We start from the raw sequence: 17,641 nt of genomic DNA on the forward strand, positions 1-17,641 counted from the left end.
TGGCATTTTAGTGAAAAAATAGCATAACATTCAAACTCAAATAAAAAAGTGTTCCATCCAGATATCAACTCGGTTCGACCTGCAGCTTGTAGGGGACATCTGGGACTACCATCTGAGACTGAGAACGCTTTGGGTAAGGCAGTTTAACATATTAAATAGATACTTTTACTTTTAGTGATTTTTTTGGTTGTAAATTTTTGCTCGAGGGACCCCTTAGATCCAATTTTCTGGTGATAATTTTATCATATTCGTGTTTCTGAGACAATTTCACAGAAGAAACATGCATAAAAATGTTTATTTTGATCCATTTTAACTCTTTAAAAAATAAAAGTTAAAAAAAAATGTTCGATTCACATTTATTGAAAATCAAGCTCGTTTCCAAGGATAGTAAATGACACCAGAAAAAAGCTGCTTTTTAATTTTTTTTAACTTTTATTTTTTAAAGGGTTAAAATGGATCAAAATAAACATTTTTATGCATATTTCTACTGTGAAATTGTCTCAGGAACACGAATATGATAAAATTATCACCAGAAAATTGGATCTAAGGGGTCCCTCGAGCAAAAATTTACAACAAAAAAATCACTAAAAGTAAAAGTGTCTATTTAATATGTTAAACTGCCTTACCCAAAGCGTTCTCAGTCTCAGATGGTAGTCCCAGATGTCCCCTACAAGCTGCAGTTCGAACCGAGTTGATATCTGGATGGAACACTTTTTTATTTGAGTTTGAATGTTATGCTATTTTTTCACTAAAATGCCAATAACTCCCTTTAGAATTAACCAATTGGGATGCTCTATCCTGCATTTTGTTGCATTTTTTAAGCCCTTTCAGATGAATTTTGAATTTTGAGACGTTGCCTTTTTAAGATTTTTGACGTTTTTGAACCTTCAAACTTTGTGTCCCGATTTGCCCCACTTCCAGTTGAGCTAGAGTGCTCATATTTTGGCCAGATGCTAGTTTTATATGTACAAACAACCCCTGAAAATTTCAGGAAGATTGGTGGGGTCCTAGCGACGTCCCATACAAAGGGGTATGCCTTGTTCGTGGACTCGCTCTTAAATTGACCTATTTATTGACAAAAGTAATGTTGATGTCATCGCTTTCAGTGGTAGTTTAACCATCGCATTACGATGGATTTGTCTAGTTAGCAATCGATATAGATTTACAGACAGTTTTCGACCAGCAGTGAAATGAGTATCAAGTGGATTCGTGCTGCTATCGTCAGCTTGATTTTCCTGAGCCCGAGTGCTCAAAAAACATTGATCAGATTTCGTACACCAAATCTGGATCATGAACTTCAAGCTGGGGAAACTGTCGAAGATTCCAACAAACCGGTATCATTTTTCTACGTTGTTTACGATGGAGGAATTTCTTTAGATATTGGTATTCGTGAACTGTTGCGGCTCAACTCCTGTGTGATGATGGAACCTGCCTACGCGCTTGTTCGAGATGAGATGACCTTTTATGGAACTTGCAACTACCACGAAATGATCCAACTAAAGCTCAACCGTTCTAATGGGACATGGAAAGCTGCTGTTAAGTTATCTGCAAATTACAGTATAAGTTATATAGCTTATGATTTTGTATTGTCATGGCAAGGAGTCAACCATACAGTTATTGCAGAACATAAATATAGTTCTTTTAGTTTAGCTATTGCCAATCTCTTACTCCACAAGCAATCGAACAATATTCAGGACGTAATATCTATGTATCCAGAATTTAACACATGGCACCCTGAAGAGAATTGTCAATGCTTGAACGGATCTATATTCAACTATAAAAAAATGTGGCTCAAACTCAGCCCTGAAACTAATAAATCTGAAAACAAACAGTCTAATGCTCACAATAGTAGACCTTTTAGGGTCATTGTCATTGGCCTGATTATCTTGATCATTATTGGCATTGTAGTAATTTTAGTAATACGCCATAAACATAATAAATCAAACAGAATAAGTGCAGCTTTACAAAATAAATAAAATTAATGATCGTGTTGAGCTTTCTAATAATATTAATTATATTGATGAGAATGACAACCACCAAAAAAACCAAGTGAGTAATTATTCTTCTCAATTATTACCAACATCACATGCGTCATTACCTGGGGCGCGAGCGTCCAATTTCCCGGAGTTACGAAATTCCCTGGAAACGGGAAATTTTCAACAAATTGTCCGGAAAATCCCGGGAAATTCGAAATTTATCAAGAAATTGATCTGATCTGAATTGTATCGAGTAGCAACTTAAATGGTCAAAATAAGTGTGAGGATCAATTAATGCATTGTCTGCTTGTAAAAAAAACACACAACTTCAAGAAAATATATAAATTTTTTTAGTGTTTAAGCTGTCTTTCAATTCGTCCAAAATATCAACAAAAAAAAATGTTTTCCCAGTTGTGCATGCTTTAGATTTAGAAACTAATATCACCTGACGAACTGATGGGTCCAATAAGTAGTAAATTGAATCTAATAAATACAATTGAGGTCTTTCATTATGTTTTGCCGATTTAACAAAAAAAAATACCAAAAAGAGAAGAAAATGTATACTTCCGCTCCGCTCAAACTTTTTTTTTTTGATTTAAATTATAAAAAACTAAAAATCCATACCAGATAAATTCGATTTTTTCAACTGTTTTAGGGGCAACTTTAGTGCCATTGAGATGCATAGTCAAAAAATCTGCCGCCGAGTTTTTTTTTAAATGATGATTTTTGGAGCAAATCGAAATTTCATTTAAAAACACATTTTGAGTGACCAAATGCTATATTATTGCCTAAGAGACATTGAAGATTGGATCTCTAGTTGCTGGGATACAGCGTCCTAAAGAAAAAGAAACAGGATTTTTTTTTGTTTTAAGTCTCACCCAAACAACCCTCCAATTTCTAATGTCGATATCTCAGCAACTAATCGTCCGATTTTCAATGTTTAAACATGAAACATTCGTGAAATTTTGTGATCTTTTCGAAAACAATATTTTTTTAAATCATGACTATCATTTCAAAAGGGCGTAATATTGAATGTCTGGCCCTTTTAAAATGATAGTCTTGATTCAAAAATTTCAGACACAAAAGGACTTCATTGGTCCATATGGAAGGACCCCACAAAGTTTGAGCCAAATAAAAAAAACACATAAAATCCATTTCCGGTTATGGTAGACAATTGCTCAGATGATAATTTTGTCGAATAATTTTACGTTAAAATGGCTATAATCCAAAAGCGTTGCAATTTATCAAAAAATACAAAAGTATTAAACGCTCAACCAAACCACAAGTATTTTTTGATTCTGAATTCAATTTTAAATTCAGAAATGATTTTTGTTTCTTTTTGTGTGTGCATTTTCGATACATTTTAAAAACACTTTTTCTCCAAGAAACCACAACTTGGCCAACAACAAAACGTCTGACATACCATATAGCTCAAACGTTGGCGATTTTTGTCTTATAAAACATTAAAAAAAAATAAATAAAGTCAATGCGGGTAATTTGCAACAAAGCTAAATGTTGCTCCTCTCAATTTAAAACCCTTCTGAAGATACCGAATATCTACACTGCCTCTGTTCGCATAAATGTCCCATATTCATTTTCATCACTTTTGAGTTAATGATGCCGTTTGGTTCAAAATCGTGTGCTCTTTCAGAAAAACCAAAAATATCCGGTATATTTTGTTCTAGAAATCTGGAGGAAATCCAGCTTCTCGCGAAAACTTCACACGTAGACAAATTTCAAGTGCGTTTTTCTAAAGCTGCTGTTTTTGCATATGGTTCATTTTTGCGAACAGAATTAAACGGAAACTTAAATTCACTTGATTTGACGATTCTACACTTGCTTTATTATATATTTTTTTCTGAGGGAAGCCCAAATTAACTTGGTGCATTTGAAATTATGGCACTCACAAATATGTGAAATTTAAAACATTTTCTGATTAAATTTAATCCCGAGAAACGAGAAACGAAACGAGATTTGTCTGATCACGCCTTCCGTCGGACGGGGAAGTAAATGTTGACCTAAAGGGTTAGGTCGATAGCTCAATCCAGGTGTAGGAGTCGTCTCCCTGGGTCCTACGTCGGTGGAGTCGCTGGTGGGCAGTTGGACTAACAATCCAAAGGTCGTCAGTTCGAACCCCGGGGTGGATGGAAGTAGGTATGCAAATTGCCTTAACAATCAAACTTTTGGACACCTAGTTTCGAGTAGGAATTTTGCATTCGAGAACGTCAAGGCAATGCTGCAGAGCGAATAATTTGATTTATTTTTTTCATTGAAAGCTAGCTTTCCATAGAAAGCTAGAAATCTGAAAAGGAAATTTATGTTTGTACTTTTTAAACTGCAACCTATAAGCAGCACTAGGATAGATTGTAAAGAATTGAAAAATAAATTGAGACTGAATTTCGCTTGTAATTTTCTGGTTAAAATCATATCGAATAGTAGTCCTTCATATTGTATGACAATTTTGCTAAAACAAAAAAGTTCGAACCAGCCTATCCCTACAGGTGATGCGAAAAACAGCCCCACCGGCTAAATTTAGGTTGCGGCGGCAACACGTGGCAAATGCCACGTCCAGGTAGGAGTGTTTTCTTTCACGCAAACAAAGTTTCCCAGCGTCAGGGCAGTGTGAGGCGGGTCGGTCAGGATAAAAATAAATTTTCGTTATCATTACGGGCTGGGACGACGATGCACTGTTGCCAAAATATGAAGAAGAAGATGATGATGATGGAACTGACACTGCCGTCATTATAGTCATCAAAAGCGTGTTTTTTTTTTTTTTTTGCTGGAAAAAAATGGAGGAAAACACCTTTTGTTGTCAGGTGTGAGAGGTGGGAAAAGGGCGCCCCAACTTTTGCTCGGGGTTTTCCCGGGTTTTGAACTTTGGTGGTCGTGCGTAAATCTTGATCGCAATCCCGTTGATAAAAACGATGATTTGTGGCCGTGACACGCGTTTCTGGTTGCGTGCGCGGGTCGTGGCACGGCATTTATCTTTTCATTGTATTTTTTTTTTGTTTTTATTCGACGGAAAAAATATGCTTAATTTTCCTGGCGTTTTTTTTTTTTTTTTTTTCAGAAATTGTTAACCAGTTGACCTTCTCGTGACCATTACTTGACTCTGGTGAAGCATTACTAATAAAACCCCTGATAAATTGAAAGTTCTCAATCATTTCTCCAACTGACAACCAAAAAACGCAAAATCCTCATCATTTTTCAGTCCAAACATCCACAGACTTGTATCCCCCGCGGAAGAAGGTCCACAAAGCTGAATAAAAATATGCAAAAGAGGGGGAGTGGAAAAAAATATCCTGCCGGGGGTGGTGACCCACTTGAAAATTCCTTTGGTTTTGCTGTGATCCTTTTTCGCTGGTTCCCCCCACAAGTGAAAGGTGGGGGAGGGGAGAAAAGTATGAAATGCCACCGAAAAGGTGAGTTATTTCATTTTCACGCATCACTTTCGCACGTCACTTGGTGGAATTCGCACGAAAAACGCTCGCGTGGGGTGGATGGTATGTTTCGATTGAATTAAAGTTGAGCACTGAATGTGGTTGCATTAAATTGAGTGGAGAGAAAGTAAATTTTGATGCGATTTTCCTTCGTTGTAAAGCAATGACTTATATTTTCAAAAAAAGAGATTCAAAGATTTTTTTAACTTAATTTTTTTTAATGGGTAAACATTTTATGCATTTATGCATGTTTCTATTGTAAAATTGTCTCAGGAAATCGAATATGATAAAATTATCACCAAAAAATGGAATCTAAGGGGTCTCCCGAACAAAAATTTACAACCAAAAAATTCACTGAAAGTAAAAGTGTCTATTAAATATTTTAAACTGCCATACCCTCAGTCTCAGATGTCCGAGTTGATATGGAACACTTTCTTATTTGAATTTGAAAATTATGCTTTTTTTATCTAAAATGCCCCTTTAGATTTAAGCAATTGGGATGTTTCTCCCTGCATTATGTTGCATTTTTTTGGCCCTCTCAGGTGCATTTTGAATTTTGAAATTAAATTGAATTTTGCCTTAGTTATAGCCTTTTTAAGATTTTTGAACCTTCAAACTTTGTTTCCCGATTTGCCCCACTTCTCGTTGACCTAGAGTGCTTATATTTTGGCCAGATGCTAGTTTCATATGTACAAACCAACCCCTGAAAATTTCAGACAGATTGCTGAGGTCGATGCGGGATGGGTATGCTTTGCTCGTGGACTCGCTCTTAAGCTAATTTACAAATTAGTTTTCAGTTATGAGTTATGCAAGCCAATACTTCCAATTGAAATGTAGTCAAAGACAATTTTATGGGAAATTGGACGAGCTTTCCGGTAAAAATATTTACGAGACTGAAAAATCAAGTCTGTCACATATAAATTGTCAAAAACCACGAAAAACCCATTTTTTCAACATTTTTATTTTTAAAACCGCTGTAACTTCACAAGGATTCGACATAGGACAGTGGTTAATATGGAGACTTTTACAGTCATGCCTCGGTTTTGCACTGCCCCGGTTTTGCACCGTTCAGCTGCCTCGGTTAAGCACGGCCCAGTGCTTAACTGAAGCACTGAGCTTATGGGATTTTGGCTATATGGGAGACATTGGCTTTAATCGTATGAAAAATCATGCAAACATAAAAAATTATAGTGTTTTGGAATCGGGATGATGTCTTTTATCCTTTAAAATTATTATTTCATGAAAATTTTCACAATTATACGTATTTTTTCTGTATTTCGAAAATGCATTTTTTTTCTCTAAAGAATCCAAAAATATATTGTTATTGCAATATGGGTACCAAATGATCAGGTTTTTTTTTTCATACATTTCGGATGTAATAACAACATCTTTAGATAATACTCCAAATTTTCACAAAACTACGTTTTTTCGAAAAAAAAAATACTCAAAATTTCAATTTTTACTATATGGGTATCAAACGATCGAGATTTTTTCATACATTTCGAATGTAATAAAAACATTTTTAGAAAATAATCAAAATTTTCACAAAACTACGTGTTTTCGAAAAAAATACTCAAAATTTCCGTTTTTACAATGTAGGTATCGAACGATCGGGATATTTTCATACATTTCGCATGTAATAACAATATTCTTTGAAAATACTCGAAATTTTCACAAAACTACGTATTTTCGAAAAAAAAAAATACTCAAAATTTCCGTTTTTACAACGTGGGTATCACACGATCGGGATTTTTTCATACATTTCGAATATAATAACAATATTTTTTAAAAATACTCAAAGTTTTCACTAAACTACGTTTTTTGTAAAACTTTTCAAAATTTCAGTTTTTACATTATGGTTATCAAATCATTTTTTTTTTTTTCAAAAATACGTAGTTTTGTGAAAATTTTGAGTATATTCATTTTTTTTAATAATTTTCGAAATGTGTGAAAAATCCCGATCGTTTGATACCCACATTGCAAAAACGGAAATTTTGAGTATTTTTTTCTAAAATACGGAGTTTTGTGATTTTTTTAAGTATTTTCAAAGAATATTGTTATTACATTCAAAATGTATGAAAAAATCCCGATCGTTTGATACCCTACAATGTAGGGACCGGAAATTTTGAGTATTTTATTCGAAAATACGTAGTTTTGTGAAAATTTTGAGTTTTTTCTAAAAATCTTGTTATTTCATTCGAAATGTATGAAAAAATTCCGATCGTTTGATACCCATATTGTAAAAATAGAAATTTTGAGTATTTTTTCGAAAAGACGTAGTTTTGTGACAATTTTAAGTATTTTCTAAAAATGTTGTTATTACATCCAAAATGTATGAAAAAAACTGATCATTTCTTACCCATATTGCAATAACAATATATTTTTGGTTTCTTTAGAGAAAAAAAAACATTTTCGAAATACAGGAAAAATACGTATTTTTTTGAAAATTTTCATGAAATAATAATTTTAATGGATAGCTGACATCATCCCGATTCCAAAACACTATAATTTTTTATGTTCGCATGATTTTTCCCATATAGCCAAAATCCCATAAGCTCTGTGCCTCGGTTATGCACGCCTCGGTTTTGCATCCCCCATATGCGGTGCTAAACCGAGACATCACTGTATGTGAAATTGTCTGGAGAATCGATTCCCGTATTCGGTTTATGAAAATTTTGACGTTTAGAACACTTTTCAAAAAAATAGTTTCAGTAAATGATTTTTTTTTAGGTGAGTTGCTCCATCCTGCATATTTTATGAATCTTTTTGTAACATCTAAGGCTATTTTTACAAAAATTTTGAACGAAAAAAAATCGAGTGTTCACCTTCAAATTTGACCTTTAAACATAAAAATTAAAAAATCTCATAAAAGTGGAGTGTTTTTTTCGGAGAGCTCGTCAAATTTCCTATAGGTTTGTCTTTGACCACTTTTTGATACGAAGCAACGGCTTCGAGATGCAGCAATATTTAAATTACGAAATACAAAAATATTGAAAACACTTACGCCCAACTTACGCCCTTCTCAAATGTCATTATCGAGTGTAACTGGCTCCACACACAAAAATGGCTTACATAAGCGTAGGATAACATGTCTACAAAGCTTCATTTAAATCGGAGAGGGTCGGAAAAAGTACTTTAAAAAATCCTGTTTTGGGCTGGAATAGCTCAAAGATGGAAGACTATGTTTTAAAATATGAAAATATGGTTTGACGTCTTTCCTGATCTGTAATAAAAGCTGTTATGTAAGTCATTTTATTTAAAAATAAAATATTATCGTGTTAAACGAATCCTAATTATAATTCTTCCTACCTTATGTCCTTCTGTCCCAGCAGTTCCAACACAAAATTGTGTATAGTTTTAATTAAAATCTTTTGTTTCTTTAAATTCAACCGATTTTCAGGCTATAATCACTCCCGAGCCAAATGCCCCCCACCTCCTGAAATCACACCCTGACAAACAGCTTTCGCCACCAGCTTTGTCCATCCCCTCAAGCTGCTGGAATCAATAACTTGATGGCTCACGTAGCCGCCCTCCCCCTCCCTTCCCCAGAAGCTATGCCACACATGTCCTGCAGAATCCTAGCGACGCACGTGTGTCATCGGATAGCTGATCCCAGGGACAAATTAAGACGTCGAATGTCGTCACCACTCTATGAGAATTTGGGGTGTCATTCAATTTGGATTTCTTGAAATCAGATGCTCCTAATGACGGCGTAGATATTTTTACGGGTTCTATTTTTGTAGAAAATTTTGCTAGTATTTCGAGCATTGTTTTTCTTGGATTTCAAATCGATCCAAGTGTGGCAAGTTTGTGTTGAATCATTTCAAACGATTTGTATCGAATGATGAGTTTTGATTAAATTACATTTGTTATTATTATCAAAATCTCTAGGTTTTAAGGAGAATTTGAGAAGAAGAAACTTATTAAAAATGACATGGAAGCTAACTTTTCAAATCCGCAAACCTCAATAAAATCCTCAATTTGCATTCTAAATTGATGGATTGCGCAAAAATTAGTGCCTTCCTCCGAGCAACCAAACATTAACTCATAAATCAACTGCCGGGAAAATTAATCGAGCTCCGTTCCCCGTTGCGGTGTACAAATTTCGCGCTTTTTCCTCCCCGTCAACTCTAAAAATTACTCCGTTTAACCTTCATGCCCTTGCCGTCTCCTCTGGGGAGGATATTGAAAAGTGGGAGGGCGAAGGCTGTGATGGAGAGATATTTAATCAATTTAATGAAAACATTCCACAACTGGAGTGCCCTGCGAGGGTACTTTGCGCCTCTTCCGATCAACTTGGGGTGACCATTGAAGATGGAATCAGCTGAAATGAAGCATCATTGGCGTTCTATTAGGAACATATTGCTTGGTAAAAGTGGGGAAAATTGGCATTCATACTTTCAGGATCGGTTTCATATTCAAAATGGACACTTTCAAAAAGCTCCTAAACTCACCTACATGTATTCCTATCGACTCAGAATCAAAACTGAACTAATGTCTGTGAGGTGTGTATAAGGATTTACAACAGGTGTTTTTCAATTATTTGCAGTCTAAAATGGTGATGAGATGGAAATTTGGTGTCAAAGGGACTTTTATGTAAAATTGTACGCCCGATTTGATGGCGTACTCAAAATTCCGAAAAAAACGTATTTTTCATCGAAACAAACACCTAAAAAAGTTTTTAAAACTCTGCCATTTTCCGTTACATAACTGTAAAAGATTTTTGAAGGGTAATTTTTCATTTTGAACAAAATTTTTCATTTTAAAATTTCATATTTTTTTCCAATTTTGGGTTATTCTTTAGAGTTTAACAATGTTCTTTAAAGTTGTAGAGGAAATAATAACATAAGGGGTTTGCTAATAAACATCACGAGTTATCGCAGTTTTACGAAAAAAGTTTGAAAAGTTGGTCGTCGTTAATCATGATCACCCGCGACAGTAACTTGTTCAAAACTTCTCCGTGTCATTTTAACCAATTTTAGTTTGGTGCAAACGAAAGGTGGTTAGTTTGCCTTTCAAGGAAATATAATTTGAGAATTGTAAAAAACAGCCAAATATTTGAAAAACGTCTTATGAAAACTTAAAATGGCATTTTGATCCTATCTAGAATGAAAATATTTCTATCCCGAGATCCCGAGATATGTTTTTTGTTAAAATAAAACCTGAGTTTTTCGACAAAAACGGGAAAATGACTAAAACTGCGATAACTTTAATATTTAACCGATGACCTATACATGTTAGGGTACCAAAAGTTGCGTCTTTCAATTACAAATTTCTTGAAATTAATTGCCATCGCACCACAATTTATGTATGAACACTGCAACTTAGGTCTGAAACCAGAATAGTTTCTCCCAAAGCTTAGACAGAATTTATTCGAAGGATTTTACGTAACTTAATCCAGCTTTAGGTGGTTATTGCCTTCCTTGCATTCATAAAAGTGAATACACTACGCAGCTTCAAAAAAAATGGATAAATAACACTTTGTTTTTTTTTTTTTTTTTTTTCAAAATATCTGAGATCCGGCCTTAAAAAAGTGTATTGAAAACACAGAAGTACTTATAACTTCTGATAGGGTTGTCAGATCTTCAATCTTTTGGGCTCGTTGGAAAGGTCTTTTGATTCCCTATCCAATGATGGGTCGCATGATAGATCCGGACATTTTTTTAATCAAAATATTTGAGATCCGGCTTCAAAAAGGTTGATAAATATCACTTAAGTGCTCATAACTTTTGACTGGGTTGTTAGCTCATCAATCTTTTGGATGCGATGGAAAATTCTTTCAAATACCTTTCTAACAGTGTATAGCGTGACGGGGTTTCTTACAAAAACCACCCTTTTTAAATCTTCAGAAATTTAGCTAAAATCGTTTTTTTAGCATAACTTTTGAAATACTTTACTAAACTTCATAATATTATCACATAATATGTGGGACCCCAAGACGGATCGAATGAGACCAACACGGTCCAAATCGGTTCAGCCAATCTGGAGATAATCGTGTGCATATTTTCGGTGCACGGACTTACAGACATACACACGCACAGACATTTGTTCAAAATTTGATTCCGATAGGTATACGTGAAGGTGGGTCTACGAGGTCGAATAAAGAAGTTCATTTTTCGAGTGATTTTATAGCCTTTCCTCATTGAGGTGAGGAAGGCAAAAAATTGGTTGAAAGACCCTTATAATGAACTGAGAATTTTCTGCTTGAAATCAAAATTTATTTTTTTAGAATATCAGGAATACCGAATACAACATGACAGTTTTTGAGTGGCGGGCCCAATTTGAAGCACATATGAGCTTGCGGGCCAAATGAAAAAAAAAAACATCTTTAAAACTGAAAAAAATATTGGTTGAAGTTGTTTTTTTAAATTTCTGTTGCGTCTAGAATATTTATATTAGAAAACAAAAAATTAAGAAAGAAAATACCCACTCAAATATTATTAATCCCTGCTTTTCATTGCAACTTTCGTGCCTCAAGAATCGTGATTTCACAAACATAGGAAAATTTAAAAGATTGTATGTTAATAATTAACTCACTTTAATTTACATACAATTATAGATATACAATCAACTATTGATCTTGAAATATTTTTTTTAAATTTCATTCTGCATTAATCAGAATTAATAAAAATATTTTTTAAATATTTTTTTAAATTTAATTCTGCATTAATCAGATGTTAGATACTCAGATTCGCAACCCACACGTTATGACTTCTAATCTCGAGGTAAAAGGTTTTAAGTGCAAAATAAGTTTGTGGCCCAGATAATAAAAAAAATCGTACGTAATGATTTTTTAATTATAATATACCTATATTTAAGATATCTTAATAGTTTTCTACTTTAATCAAATTTGAATGTACTATAACCTGCTTCCAAAACTATTTGATGCAATTTTTGACAAAACTTACACTTTTTAATCACAATTACACGTGTTACCAACAATATTTCAATAAGATAGATTTTTCAACACAATATTAGTTTCATATAATCGGGATCAAAGTATGGAAAAATCAATAGTCATATAATACCAAAAACTTAAAAGGTTCACGAAAAAACATAAACTTAACCTTAATTTTTTTTTGGAATCATAAAATCACTTACAGATGCGTCAAAGGGCTATTTTACATGATCATTCAAAATGGGTCCGCGGGCCACAAAAAATCACCTCGCTGGCCACGTTTGGCCCGCGGGCCAAACTTTGTTTACCCCTGACTTAAATCAATTGCTTTGAGACGTAAGATAAGTCTCGTAAGATTAAGTTTATTCAAAAATCATAAACTGAATTCCATTCTTTTATTTCGATTGACTTAATTCCACAATATTTTACCCATATTTAAGTCGATTAACAGAAGTGGATAAAATATGCGCAATGCAAAGTGCTTTGTCATTCAGGTCAAATAATACCCATGTACCTCATATGTTTGAAAAGCCATTCGTAGGTTTGCTGAAGTCTTTGCTATTTTTGCCTTCCTCAATTGGTGGAAAGGCTATAAAATCACTTGAAAAATAAACTTCTTAATTTGATCGTCTTAATCGTCTTGAGGACCCCTAATTTGCAATTGATGTTTATAAAGTTTAGTTAATTACTTCAAAAGTAATACTAAGAAAACAATTTTGACTAAAGTCCGCAAGATTGTAAAAAGGGTGGTTTTTGAAAGTTAAGTACACTCAACCCCCGATGGTTGGTCACTTTTTCGTTTGGCACTTTTTTAGTTTGTACCCCGTTGGTTGGTCAAAGTCAAACTAAAAAGTGACGAACTGTCACTTTTTACACAGCGCTCACGCACACTATCAAAACAAACGTTTGGTAGTGTGTGTGAACTCCGTGTAAAAGGGGTGACAAACTAAAACAGTGACCCCGTTCGTTTGACAACAGTTGGTCTTTTCCAACGAACTTGAAATATTGAAGATCTGACATCTGACAACCCTATAAAAGATGATAACTTTAGTGTTAGCTACACATTTTTTTAAGGTGGGTTAAATGATGATGCAAATGATGAAAATGATGACTGGACCAATCATGCGATCTATCGTTGGATGCATAGTCAAAATAACTTTTTAATGAGCCAAGGAATCTACCAACCAACTTAAGGTGGATTAAGTTTTTTACAAAGAAAAACTCCTTGAAGTTATTGTTCAAGAGTTTTGATTTTTCTAGAGAGTTAATTCAGAAATGGTACAGATGTAGGGTGGCAATAAAAAAAATCTACCTCAGGGATATCCCTAGGTTCAATTCATTAGGCAAAAATAAGTAACTGTGATAAATTTGAGCAAAAACATCTCGCAAAAAACCTGATGCTCCACATTTTAACATCTGAATTTCCAAGCAATTTAATTTAACATTTATTTCACTCTCATTACGCTCAGTTCGCAAACTTTCTCAATACCAAAACTATCATCCATTTCCAAACTTCGGTAAAGCGCACTATCATTATTCCAACGATCACCTCTTTCAGCAAATAGCTCGTCACCCCAAAGTCAATCGACAAGTGCAACTTTCGACAGCATCACCAAACATTACCGCGTGCTAGAAACACCATAATTACATCCTGAACGAGCGAATTTCCCACCTCTCGTAGTTTGGTTTGCCAATTTAACTTGTAGAAAACACTATCATTCTTCGCTGTTGAACTTCCCCTCCCCTCGAAAATCCGCCCACTTTGTTGTAGCGAAACAAGCGAAATTACTATGCTGAAGAGCGCGAAATCGATTGCCGCGGTACGTGATTTGTATAGCTGAAGGGCGAAACTGACACGTGCAAATGTAACAACATCATCCTCGAGAGCTTTGAAAAGGGGAGGGAGTCTAACAGTTGCTTCGAATTCTAAAAAAATAAATCTCTTTAAAACCAGCATTTGACAGCTTACCCTTAAACCTGTTTGAAGGGTGGAGCAATGTGTCTTTTGCTTGTTTCTCACACTTGGAGCATGACAACCTTTTCGCTCATCTGGTAGAATTTGCAAATTTCCCACAGTGTCTTCAGTGATCCATTGGAAAAACAGATTTGTCGTGTCGTCTTGCCCTCTGGGAGCGGGTGTCGAACAGTGTTCCTCGATTTGGAAAAGCTCTAGTTCACCCCCTCCTCCCTCATCCCGAATGAACAAAAACAAGGAAAAACATTTATTTTCTCGTACCGCTCCCGGACAGACATGGGCACATCGATTTCCTGCATCTTTTTGTCTTTTTAGGGTCAGGAGAAGCATTCTGCACGGAGAAAAATCAGTTCCTAAGATTCATTAAAGCTTGTTCACGAATTGAAGAACAGATTTTTCTCCGTGTGGGAGGGTAAAATTGTAATTGTAGTTTCAAAAATTACAAGTTACGGATTTAAAATGAAAATCTGAAATTTTGACATTTTACTCTCCATTTCTCAACAAACTTCCAGTCGTCCTGTCGAATAAAGAGTAAAAAGTAAGAGCGGAGCACCATTGTCATCCTGATGTTCTCAAGTGTGTGCAAGGATTTGTGTCACTTTCAGCTGGAGGGGTGCCAATGTCTGACTCTGGAACTCAGCAGCCAGTCACTTCAAGAGCAGTGTCAATAAGATGGGTGCAGGCTGGGGCAAAATCAGACTTATTTGCCCAGACGGAGTCCTTTTGTGAAGAGGTTTGAAGGAATACACAGGACTTTAAAGTTTTCTTAATTAAGCTTTAAAAACAGTAAAATAAATCCAACCTGAATGAATTATTCAAAATCATCAATCCGAATCGCAATTACCCTGTCTGTTCAAGAGTAAGTAAACAGACGATTTTCCACATAAATGAACTCGCTTTAGTGCAGATAAATCAATGCCCGGTTCAATATTTTTTATTAAATGTCGCCGAAAACAGCCAGAAGAGCCAATCGCAACGAAAATTGAATTGATAAGGTAATTAATGTACACATATTGATAGCCCCCCCGATCATCTTCCTCCCGAGGGAGCAATATCCACTGAATCATATTATGAAATGAAAATATTATTGATCCTGTTCCCAACCTGAGCTCCGTTTGAAATAATCCGACGTGCACTCAATTCCGTAATTATTAACACATTCTCGCTGGTTTACATTTCCCCATTTTTTTTTCAATTTCAGAAAAACAAGGAATTAATGAACGACATAATATCCAACTGCAAATTAAAAAATGGTAAGTATATCCACCTCTCCTGATGAATCGCCAACCTGGGATTTTGATTGGGTTTTTGGGTCACACAATTGAAACAGAAATGTTCGCTTCGGAAAATAATTTCCCATCCGTCGGCGTGGTTTTCCTGCGTTTTCGCGGATTCCAACGCAAGGGCATCGATGCGATTTAGTTAGCCAACCCGTACGGAAATTAGACGGTTCGACAGCCGGAAATTTTCAGGAGTTTAGAATTTACCTTTCATTGCATTTGCGAAATAGTGACTTGTGGCGCACATTTATTTTTGACAAGCGATAAAAAAACAATTTTACACAATTTTGACAGTTCTTCAAGATATTACACTTAAAATAATGTGGAATTACTTAAATTTGGACAGCACACTTGGCACTTGACACTTTTTGTTTTTGTTTTTGTTTTTGTTTTTGTTTTTGTTTTTGTTTTTGTTTTTGTTTTTGTTTTTGTTTTTGTTTTTGTTTTTGTTTTTGTTTTTGTTTTTGTTTTTGTTTTTGTTTTTGTTTTTGTTTTTGTTTTTGTTTTTGTTTTTGTTTTTGTTTTTGTTTTTGTTTTTGTTTTTGTTTTTGTTTTTGTTTTTGTTTTTGTTTTTGTTTTTGTTTTTGTTTTTGTTTTTGTTTTTGTTTTTGTTTTTGTTTTTGTTTTTGTTTTTGTTTTTGTTTTTGTTTTTGTTTTTGTTTTTGTTTTTGTTTTTGTTTTTGTTTTTGTTTTTGTTTTTGTTTTTGTTTTTGTTTTTGTTTTTGTTTTTGTTTTTGTTTTTGTTTTTGTTTTTGTTTTTGTTTTTGTTTTTGTTTTTGTTTTTGTTTTTGTTTTTGTTTTTGTTTTTGTTTTTGTTTTTGTTTTTGTTTTTGTTTTTGTTTTTGTTTTTGTTTTTGTTTTTGTTTTTGTTTTTGTTTTTGTTTTTGTTTTTGTTTTTGTTTTTGTTTTTGTTTTTGTTTTTGTTTTTGTTTTTGTTTTTGTTTTTGTTTTTGTTTTTGTTTTTGTTTTTGTTTTTGTTTTTGTTTTTGTTTTTGTTTTTGTTTTTGTTTTTGTTTTTGTTTTGTTTTTGTTTTTGTTTTTGTTTTTGTTTTTGTTTTTGTTTTTGTTTTTGTTTTTGTTTTTGTTTTTGTTTTTGTTTTTGTTTTTGTTTTTGTTTTTGTTTTTGTTTTTGTTTTTGTTTTTGTTTTTGTTTTTGTTTTTGTTTTTGTTTTTGTTTTTGTTTTTGTTTTTGTTTTTGTTTTTGTTTTTGTTTTTGTTTTTGTTTTTGTTTTTGTTTTTGTTTTTGTTTTTGTTTTTGTTTTTGTTTTTGTTTTTGTTTTTGTTTGTTTTGTTTTTGTTTTTGTTTTTGTTTTTGTTTTTGTTTTTGTTTTTGTTTTTGTTTTTGTTTTTGTTTTTGTTTTTGTTTTTGTTTTTGTTTTTGTTTTTGTTTTGTTTTTGTTTTTGTTTTTGTTTTTGTTTTTGTTTTTGTTTTTGTTTTTGTTTTGTTTTTGTTTTTGTTTTTGTTTTTGTTTTTGTTTTTGTTTTTGTTTTTGTTTTTGTTTTTGTTTTTGTTTTTGTTTTTGTTTTTGTTTTTGTTTTTGTTTTTGTTTTTGTTTTTGTTTTTGTTTTTGTTTTTGTTTTTGTTTTTGTTTTTGTTTTTGTTTTTGTTTTTGTTTTTGTTTTTGTTTTTGTTTTTGTTTTTGTTTTTGTTTTTGTTTTTGTTTTTGTTTTTGTTTTTGTTTTTGTTTTTGTTTTTGTTTTTGTTTTTGTTTTTGTTTTTGTTTTTGTTTTTGTTTTTGTTTTTGTTTTTGTTTTTGTTTTTGTTTTTGTTTTTGTTTTTGTTTTTGTTTTTGTTTTTGTTTTTGTTTTTGTTTTTGTTTTTGTTTTTGTTTTTGTTTTTGTTTTTGTTTTTGTTTTTGTTTTTGTTTTTGTTTTTGTTTTTGTTTTTGTTTTTATGTAATTCGATCTTCGGTGGTGACATGCTGGTAAACATTTTGATTGATTTCAGAATTAGGTGTACCCAACTAATGAATAACAGCCCCAATTACGCATCAGTTAACGTTTCTGATCACGTAATTCTAATGCTATGAATAGACCCAAACTTACCGAATAACGTTCACAAACTTCCATCA

The 17,641-nt window shown here is 33.4% G+C and overlaps 1 protein-coding gene across 4 annotated transcripts in view; it reads left to right on the forward strand.

Moving 5' to 3' along the window:
- The window catches only part of LOC6051597 (rap guanine nucleotide exchange factor 4), a 356,238-nt gene that overhangs the window by 226,762 nt on the left and 111,835 nt on the right, over positions 1–17,641 (forward strand). For all 4 annotated transcript variants that reach the window (XM_038266004.1, XM_038266005.1, XM_038266006.1 and 1 more), the window contains one exon: positions 15,491–15,542. In XM_038266004.1, coding sequence (XP_038121932.1) covers positions 15,491–15,542 — 52 coding nt within the window. The remainder of the gene's footprint in view (positions 1–15,490; positions 15,543–17,641) is intronic.

The sequence above is a fragment of the Culex quinquefasciatus genome, chromosome 3 (genome assembly GCF_015732765.1).
Source record: "Culex quinquefasciatus strain JHB chromosome 3, VPISU_Cqui_1.0_pri_paternal, whole genome shotgun sequence".
In the NCBI taxonomy this organism is placed as follows: Eukaryota; Metazoa; Arthropoda; class Insecta; order Diptera; family Culicidae; genus Culex; species Culex quinquefasciatus.